General features: G+C 37.0%; 1 protein-coding gene across 1 annotated transcript in view; it reads right to left on the reverse strand.

The window, feature by feature from the left end:
* The window catches only part of smchd1 (structural maintenance of chromosomes flexible hinge domain containing 1), a 62,821-nt gene that overhangs the window by 39,837 nt on the left and 7,518 nt on the right, over nucleotides 1-15,466 (reverse strand). Inside the window, exons 7-18 of the mRNA XM_084403741.1 lie at nucleotides 15,325-15,444; nucleotides 15,057-15,223; nucleotides 13,788-13,878; nucleotides 13,482-13,698; nucleotides 10,450-10,567; nucleotides 9,498-9,681; nucleotides 9,323-9,394; nucleotides 8,660-8,782; nucleotides 6,789-6,902; nucleotides 5,895-6,001; nucleotides 5,070-5,152; nucleotides 4,791-4,898 (exon numbers count right to left, since the gene is read on the reverse strand). Coding sequence (XP_084259867.1) covers nucleotides 4,791-4,898; nucleotides 5,070-5,152; nucleotides 5,895-6,001; nucleotides 6,789-6,902; nucleotides 8,660-8,782; nucleotides 9,323-9,394; nucleotides 9,498-9,681; nucleotides 10,450-10,567; nucleotides 13,482-13,698; nucleotides 13,788-13,878; nucleotides 15,057-15,223; nucleotides 15,325-15,444 — 1,504 coding nt within the window. The remainder of the gene's footprint in view (nucleotides 1-4,790; nucleotides 4,899-5,069; nucleotides 5,153-5,894; nucleotides 6,002-6,788; nucleotides 6,903-8,659; nucleotides 8,783-9,322; nucleotides 9,395-9,497; nucleotides 9,682-10,449; nucleotides 10,568-13,481; nucleotides 13,699-13,787; nucleotides 13,879-15,056; nucleotides 15,224-15,324; nucleotides 15,445-15,466) is intronic.

Consider the following 15,466-nt stretch of genomic DNA (forward strand, 5'->3'; position numbering starts at 1 on the left):
CACTCGTACGCTTGGGTATAGGAGTACGAACTTTGAAAGCTAGTAAATTACCAACTAAGAGGCAACCTGTAAGACCCCAAAAATGTTGATAATCTAGAAAAGATTATTTAAAGGAACAACAATTACTACAAAAGGGGTTTGTTATATTTGATGGTACAATTATGATATCTGAGAATCTGTTAAAGGAGAACTCCGGTCAATTTTAACATTGAGCTCATTTTTTTGTACATTTGGAGTGCTGTCAATACAGAGAACAACGACAAAAATCGGTGTTGCCTACACCGAGTTATTCTATTTTTAAAATTTGCACCCTATTGACTTCAATGGGGCAAGTAGTAAGCCTGCTTTTTAGCCTCTTAACATCCTTTAAGTGTCATTACAAGTGCACAGAAAATGTGAGTGATTCCTTCCGAGTGAACACGAGTGGATCTGACTGCAGTAAATGTTAGAGATATTAATAAAAATGAAGTTAATTCAGCCAGCGCTCATACCTTTGTTTATATCCTGTTTTCGGTGGAAGGCCATAGTAATCGATTGTCGAGTTCACGCGCGTGATCATAGGTACTAAACCTATGCGCGTGAACTCGACAATCGATTACTATGGCCTTCCACCGAAAACAGGATGTAAACAAAGGTATGAGCGCTGGCTGAATTAACTTCATTTTTATTAATATCTCTAACATCTACTGCAGTCAGATCCACCCGTGTTCACTCGGAAGGAATCACTCACATTTTCTGTGCACTTGTAATGACACTTAAAGGATGCTAAGAGGCTAAAAAGCAGGCTTACTACTTGCCCCATTGAAGTCAATAGGGTGCAAATTTTAAAAATAGAATAACTCGGTGTAGGCAACACCGATTTTTGTCGTTGTTCTCTGTATTGACAGCACTCCAAATGTACAAAAAAATGAGCTCAATGTTAAAATTGACCGGAGTTCTCCTTTAATGCTTAAGAAATGATTACTGGATTTAGTGTAAGATATTTGAATGAGAAAATGAGTTGCTTGAAAATATTTGACCCAGAGGTTTGGAACTGGACGTTTACAAGCAATAATAAAAAAGAAACCTTGTGCACTGTTTGAACATTGAAGAAGTTTCAAGACTGGTTCAAACCAAGGGGGATGTTTAAACTTGTAGTTGGGGCAAGAAAACCCATCATACCCCAGATACTGACTTTGTGCCCAAAAGACCCTAGGAGATGTCAGCGGCTAACGTTTCCGAGGTACTTCACCTGGAAGCGCATCCCCTAGCTGGGCTAGGGGTGGAGCCGCGGCTCTAAGCGGAGACCGGGTGCTTGAAGTACTGGATTCTATTTGAGATCTAAATTGGCCTAATATATGTTAAACAAGCAGAGCACAAAGTTTTGCCCCTTGATAAATAAATAATTTTAATACAATTACAAAAGAAATATAATTGATTATTTCTGTTATGGGAAACAGAAAACAAAACTGGGTGAAATATTGCATGAACCGCAACAAACCAATCTATTTAAGAATTATGGACAAATGTCCATGTTATTGGTAAAGTTTGATGAAGTGAACAAAGTTTGTGCAACAATTATGAGAAGGAAGGATAAAGAGTCAGGATAATTGCATGAAGGGGGTATTGTATAATATCAAGAAAATGCAATTACCTGCCTCCTTGTTTATTATAGATGCCTTTATTGTTACACATATTTAGCCAATGTATTGGATATAATGCAATGCATTCAATGTTGTTATTTATTCTGTTTGTAAAAGATGGCTTATATTGTTTTGGCATAGATGTACAGTAATTGGTTTATGTATGTATATGTGACTGTGCCAACCCATGTTAAGAGGAGCAGAAAAGTGTGATTATGTGTGTGTGCTAAACTCCTAGAACTTTAAATGAACTCAGCAATCTTAGCTGAGTTTACTGTAGTTCAAGGACATGAAGAAGTGGACCGCTTGCACCTGCCTGGAGAAGGATCTGGGAAACTTTGGAGGAGTGTCAACCAAATGCCTGTTGTAAACAAGGAGTATAAAAGACTGATGAACTTACTGCCTCGGGGGATACTAATACGCCAGTGCCCCCGACGCCTAGAAGCCCAGAGCTGAGGACAAGAAACCCCAAGCAGAAGATAAGAAGCCCAGAGCTTACTACACCTTTGATTCAAAATGTGATTATTGTATTGTATACTTAAACGATGAAGTTGTATTCGCCTTTATATTTTTGTTTATTATAAAAAGAAAAGTAACCAATTAAAATAAATTTAATTGATTACAAAATCTGCCTACTGAGACTTAGATTTATGATGCTGGAAGACTTTTAATGAGAACATACCACAGAGGAGTCTTCTGACCAAATTGTAAGTACCTTTTGAATGCTTACGGTTTAGGTCAGATTTGACTTTCTTTACCTTACCTGAGAATAATAAATAAATAGGTAAAAGGTGTTAAGAGTAAAGTACACACCGTAAAACAGTATCTAATATTGACATTTTATTAACTTGTATTTTTTGTATGCTTTTATTCTTTTGATTTGACTTCATCTTGATTTCTTGTGTGCATAATGCTCTTAAATTAATAACTTGGAATGTGAAGGCCATAGGTCTTGTAATTATGACAAAGAAAATTATAACATTTCTCAAAAAAAGAGCATATATCTATAGCACTATTACAAGCAGCTCATCTGTCCAATACGGAACACTATGGGCCCTATCTTGCACCCAGCGCAATTGACTTTGTACACCGACGCATGTATCATTCCTATTTTGCACCCGCGCAAAGCGGACTTTTCCCTCCACAGAAGCACGTCGGTTAACTAAGAAATACACTTGCGCTCCCCGGGGCGGTTCAGCGCAAAGAGGAGGCGTGTTCCGGCGCAAACGTTCCCTCATGCTATTTTACAGGTTTAGAAAACAATTGCGCCACTAACCGAAAAAAAACAGTTTAAAGTCAGTGGCGCGTTGCGCATGTTATTCATATGCTATTTTAAGAGCGCATGCTTGGCCTTAATCAATGTAGCGTGTGCACAATGCGCATACACTTTGATTCTCTCATATACACACAGACGCAGCAGTTATAATTTTTGCAAATCATACATTATTACGAAAGATAAATAGATCGATAGATAGATAGATAGATAGTTTATTACAAAAGCATACATCTAGCTTACACATTTACCCAAATTATCATACGCCTGTTTAACCGAAGTTAATTTGGGTGTGTTTCTCCATCCCCAACGTCCCTGACGGGAACGTCGGTCTCCTCGGCTGTGAACCGCTCCTCGCGTGCGTCTGGCAAATCCGCCGTTATAATAGGAATCCGCTTTAGAACAAGCGCGCCTGCTCTTAAAGGGAATGTGAGATGTCGCTCTGATTGGTTTATTTCACGTTACGCCCAAACCACACCTATGAATAATGAAGCTACTTCAGACCAACCCATTTTAGATTTGCGCCAGGCGCAAGAGTCATTTATCCCGCCGGGAAAATAGCAACAGCGCCAAGACCCGCCCACAAAGTTACTTGCGCTTTGCGCTTTGACACTTGCGTTTCAGATCGTTAAAATAGGGCCCAATAAGTTGAAAAGAGACTGTGTCTGACCAATTTACTTTTCTTCTTTTACAGTACGTCAAATAGTAGGGGCACTGCAATTCTTATTAATAAAAACACCCCATTCATTCTCGAGCATGCAGTGAATGATTCTGTATATGCTCCAAATATAGACTGTCCTAATTTTGTCACATGTGGTCCTAAAGTTTAACCAACTTTGTAAGAGTATGGGATTTTTAGGGGGTGATTTCAATTGCGTACTGGATGGTAATTTGAGGTAATGGTAATTCCTCACCCTAGGTTTCAACAGGCTATAAATCCTTGTACACTTTACATAATATTTGTACGAATCATGGTCTGGTGAATATTTTGAGAGAGCTGCACCCTATTAGCAGAGATAATACTTTTTACTCTCATCCCCACAATTCTCTGGATTGTTTTTTCATAAAGGGGATGCCCTTAAAGCTGCACTGCAGAGCAAGTTAAGGAAACTAAACAAACAAGAGAAATATTTGTCTACCTCAGGTTTAACGTTTGATCTGTACATCAGCATCGAGGAATAACATTATAATTCTCCTTTTCCCTCTTCTTTGCTATTTGTTCATCGGAACGTCTCTTTGGTCGTGTGACGGCCATATCAAAATTCAAGAGAATATAATTCTAACGTTAGTCGTTGTCTAGGACATCTCTCCTCTAGCTAACTTCCCTCTTCATGCTTCTCTCTCTTCCACTCCCCACACCCCCCTTCATGTGCACGCGCACTAACCCCCCAACCCCCAACCCCACATCATTCTTGGCGGTTACTGGCTGGAACACTGTTTGTTATGTTTCATGGTCCAGGCTGGGCCAGTTTGTTTTTGCTGCCATTTGTGGAGACTGGGCTGTCTACAGAGACCGCGTTTTTTTACAGTGTGTTCAGGGGACAGCCAGCTAGCAGAAAGTGAGGAGATGTTTACTGTATGTGACAAAAATGTTTCGGCCTAAAAAAACGTGACATCGCTTAGAGCACCTTTAAATGTAAACACAGCTTTTGTGTCTTTATCAGCTTTTCCATACAGGCCCTGATAATCATCACAAATACTTATTGCTTGCTCCATTTCAGTAAATCCATTTTTATGAATGAATGAATCTCTACCCGTTGCTCTAGTCTTCGTCAACATGCGCTTGCTCCACCTGCTGGTCAGCCGACTAACAGCAGATGGAGATCATGTATCGGCACTATTACTTTTCCTGCAGTTTCCAAACAATAATAAAAAATATAAAAAATGTGACTCACAGTGCCAGATGACTTTCAGTTCAACTTTCAGTTTCTTAGAATTGCCGGCCACAGGCAGTCGAGACATCGATTCTCCATTTTTGTTCAATATCTCCACTTTAATCGGACCTGGACAAGAACAGATTTATACTAAAAACTTTGTGCTGTCTGTAAAAATAAGGGCATAGGCCTGTGAGAGTATATTTTGAATTTTATGAAGTAAAGGTTATTACCTGTGGCTAATCTATATAATGTAAGTTTAGCACTGCAAAGTGTTTGTATGTGTGCGAGTTTGTTTACCCATGGGTGTCCCAGCTGGACGAGCATCTTTCTCAGCCCAAGCGTTTCCCTCAGGCCATGTAACCCTCAACTGGTCTGGAAGTCTGATGATAAGAAAAAGTAATTAAATCACAAACGAAGAGCCAGATTTACTAAACAGGGCAATCTATCAAGAGCAGCGCAAATTAGCGTAGGGTCGCAAACAAGCAAAGATCTACAAACACCACAGGCGCAGCAAATTAAAAATAACGTGGCTTGGCGAACGATATGTCCAAATAACGTCTTACTCTAGCATTCCAAATAAACGAACACAAGAGGAGAAATTCTCTCCCTTCTCTCACACACTCTCTGTTCTCTGCGATTCTTCCGACAGCAACTATCGCAGCATGACAAGCGCAAAATCGGTTAAAACATGCTTTTTGGGGGCGTTAAATAATGGAGCAAATACCAGTAAATTGACTAGCGCAAACCTTAGTAAATCATGTTGTGTGATTTATTTAAATACTCTCCCATGAATTTTGCATCAGAAAGGGAAACTCCTACAAATGCATATGCAAAAACGTCAGCCGCAAAAATAACGGCATCCACGCTTTTCAAGCGTTAAGCGTTTCCTGTTACCTTACCATATGTGGTGGGAAAAAAATAGTAAATTATTTAACATTGCATTATATGTCATTTTTCTGTAAAAACCTGTCCAATTAATTGTTTTTGGAAGTAAAAACTATGAATAATTAATAACTATGAATAATACCAAATCATTTATGGTAAAAAATATATATATTATAATTTATTCAACAATCCTCCTTGACTGTTAAGGTGAAATACAGAATAAATGGTGAGTCTTACTTTGTGAGCTCATTATCAATGTGTTCCTTAATGGCTGCTGCTGTGACCTGTCTGTCGATCTTAAAGATGGGAATGATTCTTTCCTCATCATACAACTCCTTCGGTTCCTACAGGAACACATCACAGAGACTTATACAAAACCAAAAAAGCCACAAAAGATCCAAAATGTTGTACAAGTACAAAACACATAGTACAAACATTCATGTGGACGGATGAGTTTGAACAGCAGTGAAGGACCTCCTACTCACCTGTCAGTTAACCACTGCGCTAAAACAAGGGTTTAAACTTTGCTGGCTATGTGCAGCTTTGAATAATTGTCCAACTGGAGAAACGTATGCATACAGTATACACCAAACGAGAGCAACTCTGTCCTGCAGTGTTTAGTCACGAGTCACGACTATAACTCTTTGGTCATACATTCATTCGGAATCGGAAACAAAAATCTAAACTGACAAGAACTGCAATAATATTGTCTAGGCCATTTTAGGATGTCTTTTAACTACAAAAATGATTATTAAAATGCTGATCGCAGGATCTAAGAATGAAGGTTACCAAAGCACCGTCAACCATTTACAAGACCATTTTCAAATTGCTTGACGTTCCTGTGACCGATCCAGGCAAGTGAAGTTCTGGATGAGACATCCATTGGACAGACGAAACAAAACGATGGCCTATCTGTTTTACTCAATTCACTCCTGAGGATTAATAAATGGTACTTTGTTAATGTTGGGGTTACAATTCTCCTTTACAAATGAGAGATTCTGCCTAACATCTGCTTTTGTGGACCAAGGAAGAAAAAAAAAAAAAATACAGGTTTGGATGGACATGAGGGTGAATGGATGAATGGACAAAATCTTCCTAAAAGTGAATAAATAAATGAATATCCTTCCTCACCAGTGCAATTTGGGCATGTCCTCCAGTGGCGTACACATCACCTTCAACGTGTCCGTAAAGCAAGAACTGAACTATAGAGCCATAGAAGATGGGCTGAGTTTTCACTGATTTCACCTGAAAATGAGAAAGAAACACATTTGAGAACACTAGAAATACAACCTGATTCATAAAAATAAAGACAATGGCCTGACTAATACATATATTTTCATGTTATTTATTGTTTACTGACACTACTAAAGATGCGGTAACACTTTACAATAAGGTATCATTTATTAACATTATTTAATGTTAGTTAGTTAACATTAGTTAACTAACATGTACTAATAATGAGCAAAACATTTGTTACAGTTTTTATTAATCTTTGTTAATGTTAGTTAATAAAAATACAGTACTTCATTGTTTGTTCATTTTAGTACACAGTGCATTAACTAATGTTGTTAACAAATACAATTTTTTATTTTAATAATGTATCAGTAAAAGTTTAAATTAACATTAACTAAGATTAATAAATGCCGTAGAAGTGTTGTTCATTGATAGTTCATGTTAACTAAAGTAGTTAACTAATGTTGTTAACTAATGAAACCTAATTGTAAAGTGTTACCAAAGATAGTAACTACTCACTTATAAACAGTATGATGTCTTACAAGCCCTGACTCTTAAAGGGTGTTCATTCAGCTTTTTTACTTCATAGCGAATAAACATAACAGAAATGACACAAAACGCTTTAAGTAGCTGAACAATCTGGCTTTGTGAAACACCTCAAAAAAATCTAAGTCCCCCTGTGGTCAATAATTTTATCCCTTAAAACTCATCTTTGATCACCAAAGTTACATATAAAAAAAAAATTCCAGTGAAAAAAACAATTATTCATGCCTTAAAATAACTTGAATGTGACTCTACACACTTGCTTCATTCAGTATACGCAGAACCATGAATATGCAAATGAGCCCCGTCTCCACTCACACAAGCTTGTCTACAAGAAGTCGATGATTCAGAATGTTAATGCGTTTTATCTATCGCTTTCTACAACGTCGGACACATACCGGTTATTAATATGATTAGCCTTTGACTTGACCATGTTATCAAACAGCTAATAATGCGTTGCTAATGTTACACAAGCCATGTTCCCGTTCTCCATCTCAGAGTCAGACAGCTGCCTTCAAAAAAATCAGCATCCTTAGAAACGTTTTGAACAACTCAGAACATCAGTGGAGAAAGGTATATAGTTCGACATAACACTCAAATATACATCATAATACATAATTCACACGCTATATTGCTAAATGTAGCCTAGCCGATTTTTCATATAAAAAATATACCGGGATAACCTTTGCGACTCGTCTGCTTCGTAACATAGTTAATGATATGCTAAAGCCCAAATCAACCAATCAAGACGTGATTGGTTGGTTAAAAAGTATTTTGTTACGTCAGAAACACCAGCAATTTCAAACTGTGATTTTTGAGACTGTCTTTGATTCACTGCAGTTTTAAGGAGAAAATACTCCGCAATGGTGTTGACTTATGAATTTGCACATGGTTTGTCTTAAATCATATTAAAAACACCAGATAGACATATAAACAACATTTAAAAGTGATTTTCACCACAGGGGGACTTTAAATTAAATTAACACACAACATGGAATCACCAAAGGCATTTATTCACGCATCGATTCCTGGGATTTGAGAATCAAAATGAGAATCGATTTCCAGAAAACAATATTTTCACCCCAGCCCTAAAAGTAACGTGACATAACTTTACTTTTTAGGGAGTAATGTAACATTGTAACATATTACTTTTTTAAAAGTGTCACTCCCCTACACTGGTGTTGTATATGACTGTGTGAAAATGTAAAAACTACTAGATCACTCACTAATTGTCCTTTTTTGTAAGTCTTGCCGTCCCACTTAATGGCCTTGAATTGAGCCCAGGGTGACTGAAGCCGTTTCGGGACATCCTCACGTGTCATCACACCCTGAAATCCTTGAAACATCACCTGCACACACACACACACACACACACACACACAGAAACAAAGACACACAAAAACACAGACACACAAAGAGACAATCAATTGTTGCCATCTAAATGTGAGGACAAAACAAAACAGTGACACAAACCTTGTATTTGTATTTTATATTTTCATACTGAATATTATTATAATTACTAAAGTTAAATTAAATACATGAAGGGAGTAAGTGAGTATAACTATGGAAGCTTCAAAAAAAAAAAATTTTATCTGTATTTACTGAGAACAAAGGCTTATGTTCCATATGATAATAACAATAATAAAAAACAATATAACATGACTTCTAAAACCACTTTTTTAAATGTCTTGTATTTAAAGATTTCATCTGTCACAATAAATATAATGCCTTTGATTTGGGTGATTTTCTCACCAAATATTTAATATTTATAATGCAAAAGCACATTAAGCATGTTCAATGGAACCATACATAAAGCACTGATCGAGTAGTTACATCTGCTTTTTCTTTGCATACTTTTCACACATGGCCTCACACTAGCAGACACATACCTGCTTATCATAACGCTCATGACATTCTTTTATCCAGATAGTAAACTCCCTCTCAATCTTCACTCGCTGCTCCTGGATAAAACAGATCAGAATGTGTTTACTGGGCTTTGAATCAAGTGCATGTAAGCAGTGTTAAACCATGTGTCTTTCAGAGTTCAGGAGTGTGTTTCTGTACCTGGCCATTGTTCACTCTGGTAAAAATGGTCTCTTTGTCACGGAGTTGAAGCTCCAGGTCCATAAAGGTAAGTTTGTTGGTGCTGACTTGGAATCGGTCGTTGGCGAAGAGAACTCCTGAAATCCGGTTATAACACTCAAAAGGCACCGCACCTGCTTTCTTAGGCCTTTTACACCACTCAAACCTAACACACATACAAATTGTTATTCATGTTAGGTGAAATTGAACATAAAAAAGGATAATTGTTCAAAATATTGTTATCTTTCTGATAGCTTTTTTCTAGCATTTCGATGTCAAATATTTCTGTAAAGATGTGTTCTTGTTTGCCTTCAGCACTATTTTTTATTTTTTATTATTGGTCTATATGTTCAAAGAATTTGCATTTCAAGTTAAATGCTCTGCTCCACCCCATCTAACTGTTTTTGAACATAAGAACATGTCCTGTGTGAATGTACCATAAAGCAGCATTTCCCAATCACTCCAAAAGCCCCATCAATAAGTGCCCCTTCCATGCATAAATCTCTGATGCTCACCCAGGCTGCATTTATTTGATCAAAACCACAGTAAAAACTGTAATATTGTGCAATATTATTACAATTTAAAATAACTTTTCTATTTGAATGAATATATTATATCTAAAAAACAATATTATTTTTTTATTCTTGTCATGGCAAATCTTTTTTTATTACATGATCCTTAATTTTATATATATATTTTCCATGCACATTTGACCAATTCCAAACCAAAGTGAAAAATGCCTTATATTCAGATGTGCATAATTATTTGCATAATTATTTTTCTACAAGTAAAATGGGCCAAAAAGAGAGAGATTAAACTGACACAAAAATTATGAAACGGCCATAAGTAGTATTTAGAAATACAGAAATGCAAGTTAAAATGTGACCACTGAATTTAAGAATAAAGAATAAGAAAGAAAGAAAAAAAAACTTACTCCGAGACAGAAGTGTAGGGAATGAGCCGTCCATTCCAAAAGCACTCAAAGATTGGTCGTTTGCCTCGGCCTTCGGGATTCAAAACTACACAATCTTCATCTTCATCCTCTGAAGGACCTAAAATACAACCACACAGACCGATATAGAAAGAACTATCTTAGCAGTCAAACTGGAATCAGCTATTTTATTATTATAGCATCTCTTTCATCACTGCCATTAGTGTGGAATAGACAGTTTATAATTTATTACTGCATTATTATTGTCATTTTTCTATGGTACGCATTACAGAGCAAGTCTATATATGCGCACCAGTAAACTGTTCATTGAAGAGGTGTGCTAATACTTTTTGAAACAACAGGAGTTACAATTTAAACAAAGACAAAATGTTTATGCGTATGTTACTCCAACATTACAATGACCGCAGATTTATGGCTGTTCCTCTATTAATCTAGACATTGAAAGTGTAAATGAAAACTTGCTGTCCCAAATAACCAGAAAATATTTAAAGAGGCCATATTATGCCCTTTTACAAAGACTTGATTTTGTTTTTGGGGTCTATTAGAATAGGTTTGAAGTGGTGGATTCTGAAATATATATCCTTTGACTGATTTGTTATGAGTGATTTGTAAGTTAGCCTATTAATCAATATTTATCCTGCAAAATATTAAATGATTTGAATAACTTTTACAAGCTTTTGAGATTTACGTAGTTATAGAATTACATGTCTATTCACTGAAACAGCGTGCTCGCACTTTTTTTGTGGGAGAAGCACCCAACACATGTTAAAACATATATTTACTCTTCCAGCTGGCCCTGACAGCCTAGGTCACTGGGGTCACTCAGCCCTGTCTCCTACGTGACCAATTCTTACTTTACTTCTCAACTTTAATCACTAGAGAATAAATGACTAAAAATGTCTGAACCTCTAACTGAGAGAAAGTATATCTTGTCAATATGTTTTGGTAAAGTTTCCTGATCAGGGCTAAAGCTCGACCAACTCCAGCCTTGAAGACGCTGTGTATCTGTGTCTGTGTCTGTGTCTGTGTGTGTGTGTGTGTGTGCGAGTACAGACACAATGTGTCAGACAAACTGGAGCCTAGAAACTCAGATTTGTGACCTCAGTGGGCCACTTTGTGTCTAAACCGGGAACTTGGTTGTCATCCGGAAAATCAATGGAGATATGCTTCTGATTATAAGCCCATATGTGGATATTTTCTAAGTTGATCTATTTCTTAACCAATCACAATCATTCAACCTGAAGCGATGACATAGTTTAGTGGTCTGTGTTAAGAGTATACTTGCTGCTGTATATAATGTGTACGCAAAGCAGCCTATGAACTCCTTGCTGAGTGTTAAAGCTGACTTTTGCTGATGAATCTGCAAACTATTCTTTAGTAAAAAAATAATAAAAAAAAGTCTCTGACTCCTGGTCTTCATTCATCAAATATCTGGTCCTCAGGTCTTAACTGTAAATTCTCCTACAGTTTCCATGCTTCAATGTTCAAAAAACATTTTTTATTTTTCACATACTTTACTTTGTTGCAGCACCTCTCTTCCCAGTCTTGCTCTGTTTAAACCCGGATATACTTAAAGGGACACTTCACCCATTTGCATTAAGCTTTGTATCGTTTGAAACCCAGTCATATTTTTGAATGGTCATGTATTATTCCCTCATTTTCCCCTGAGACGGGAGAAATACGGATTTCGGTGTTGCAGTTCCTGCTTATAATGAAGTAAAAATTGTCAGTTTGCATCATTCTAAGCAGGAAGTCCCATATCTTTGTAGAGGGGTTGAGACTACAAACACTCATTCCTCATTTTTCCAGGGGGTGGGACCCACTCACGCTACAGACCTATTACAGATCAGTGGGTGGGACTTCACTTGCAGAAACTAAAAGTAATATCCGCCATCTTGTTTGGAAGCTAAGCTAACAGGTGCTGTTGGAGCCAGATTTTGAGTTTGACACATGTGCAGTACATTTTCCTTTTCTTTTACAGGACATTCGCTCGGAAGGATAGAAGAAGAAAAGTAGCGGATCTGCCATTTCATGCAACCAATGCGTATGATATTCTGCTTTGTTTACTGTTCTTGGAACAGCATGTTTGTGGACCATCCTGATGATGAAATTTACATCACATCACATCAACTACTAACGCAACTGAACCCCTTTTTTGGTGCACGTCTTGGGCAGGAATTATTTAAATGAGAAATACTGTGACGTGTACGTTCCCGGAAGAAAACTCAAGACTACAATCGAGGTGTTTCAGGGAGTTCAGAAACAGTGCTTCATAATATAGTAATAGTCCTTTTGGAGTAACTTTGTGTTTTGCATTTTTGCAGACCTTTTTCATGCTCAGACAGCAACATTACACACTAAAGAAAAAGAAAAATGTAAGAAAGCATAATAGGTCCTCTTTAAAGGGATAGTTCACCCAAAAATGAAAATTCAGTCATTAATTACTCGCTCATATCATTCCAAACTCGTAAGACCTTCGTTCATCTCCGGAACACAAATTAAGATATTTTTGATGAAATCCAAGAGCTCTCTGACAACTCCATAGACTACAATTTAATTATCACTTTCAAGCCCCAGAAAGGTACTAAAGACATTGTTAAAATAGTCCATGTGACTCCAGTGGTTCAACCTTAATTTTATGAAGCGAGAATACTTTTTGGCCGCAAAAACAAAACAAAAATAAACGACTTTATTCGTCAATTTCTTCTCTTCCACGTCATTCTCCTACGCTGTTAACGTAGTGTGAACAGTGCAGCACTTCCGGGTTCTACGGAATCCCCACTGGAGTCACATGGACTATTTTAACGATGTCTTTAGTACCTTTCTGGGCCTTGAAAGTGATAATTAAATTATTGTCTATGGAGGGATCAGAAAGCTCTCGGATTTCATTAAAAATATCTTAATTTGTGTTCCGGAGATGAACGAAGGTCTTTTGGGTTTGGAACGACCTGAGGGTGAATAATTAATGACTGAAATAAAAATTTTGGTGAACTAACCCTTTAAATTTACAATACCTGCTGAGGCAGCATATGGATCCACTGGGTATGTTTCTTGATCGTAGAGGAACGGGTGATATCGGATCAATCCCTCCACTAAGGAATCTCTAGCGCCGGTGGCTTTAAACTCAAAAGTAGAAGCACTGGAGCTGACATACAGAGTCTGCATGTCATTATCAACCTCCCTCAGATTCACCACACGGGGAACTCGAGTGGAACGCTCAAACAAACTGATCTGAGAAAACAGAAAAAGAGAGCTTCAGAAAAAAAACAAAAAAACCTTGATCAATGCATTTGGTGTCAGAAATACATAAGCATCTATACCTGAATGTCAATGTTAGAGGAATGGTCAGTTTTTCTCTTTTTTCTCGTGTCATTTCCATCAGCTCCGTGTATATAATAATGGTAAGTATGCCTGAAATAAAACAAACAGTATTAAATGGCCCATGGCTTGCCTTCAAAATAAATTGTAGCTTTTATCAGGGCTCGACAATAATGACTGCCTGAAGCCCAGGGGCCCGCATGAACGACGCTACGGACAGTTGACGGAATTTTCACTCGCCCGATCACGAAAGTTTAGCATTTGCATTGTTTTTCAAGAGCAAGATGACTCGAGTTCTCTTTCAAATCTTGTTGCACTTAAAAGGACATTTTCACACAAAATAATGTCAAAATGGCCATATTGCCAAGTATCCTTGTAAATGAACACAAACAGTTGAGAAATAAAAACGGTTGTGTAACAGTATACTGGCTCCGTGCAGCTCTTAAAGTGACAGCTGCCTAATAAATCAGCTACAGTCCGTTTTAATGTTAATCAAACAACAACAGACACAGAAATCTCAAAGCACAAAATGAACAAAACAAAAAACTCAAATTGTTAATTTACAATATGGTTCCATTTGTTGACATTAGTTAACTACATAAATTACATGAACTAACAATGAAAAAACTAAATGAAAATTAGTTCAATTTCAATTGAATATTATTTAAGTTTCAACATTTACTAATACATTAATAAAATCAAAAGTTGTATCTTGAACTAACATGAACAGCTGTATTTTAATTAACTAATCTTAACAAAGATTAATAAATATTGTAGCAAATGCATTACTCATTGCTAGATAACGTTAATTAATGCATTAACTAACGTTAACTAATTGGACCTTGTTGTAAAGTGTTACCAAATAAATACAAATAAATGCTAGCTATAGAAGCACCATGTACTGCAGACGACTGAGTAGTGCATACTGTTATGTGTACATCACTTTTAATACAGAACTGATGCACATCTCACAGTTCTTAAGGACACATCAACTATGTACTATTATTATTAATATAGTAGTCGTTAGTTTTTTGCACACAACTGAATGAGTTTGAGACTAATTCATTAAAAATAATTGGCTCATAACAGATATTTGTTTGCAGATTCCAAGAGAGTCATTTTTAAAAACGTGCGTTTTCAGGCCCCCAAAACACCACTCTCATGTAAATGAATGGCCAGAACGGATAAAAAGTTTTACGTTTTTAATTGCTAATGATGTGGTTTAAATGCCCCCTAAAGGAGGAGTTTGTGTATGTGTTTTTGGGACGTACGCTAACTCTCTGGTCCACAGAGAGAAATACTGTTTGAGGTAGGTGACGTGTTCTGGAAGGATTCCAGTGATGACAACTGCAGTGAAACTCTCCTTCCCATCTTCTTCAATCACAATAGACTGCAGAAACTGCTCATTGCTGACATTCACATGCGAGCAATCCCCAGGCTGCAAAAGCAAACAAAACACACACACACACACACATACATACATTTAAAAACAAAATCCAGGAGCCAACAATGACATGAGATGACTTGTATTTCCCTCACCTTCCTGTTTCTAATGAAGCCAGAGTAAATATCTTCCTTTTTTAACTCCTTGCGCTCAAAGTCGTCTTTAGACATGACAAATTCATGAACATCTGGAGAGCCTGCAGGTTTACTGATCATCTGAAACACACATTACAAGAAT

The sequence above is a fragment of the Rutilus rutilus genome (assembly GCF_951802725.1).
Source record: "Rutilus rutilus genome assembly, chromosome: 3".
NCBI lineage: Eukaryota > Metazoa > Chordata > Actinopteri > Cypriniformes > Leuciscidae > Rutilus > Rutilus rutilus.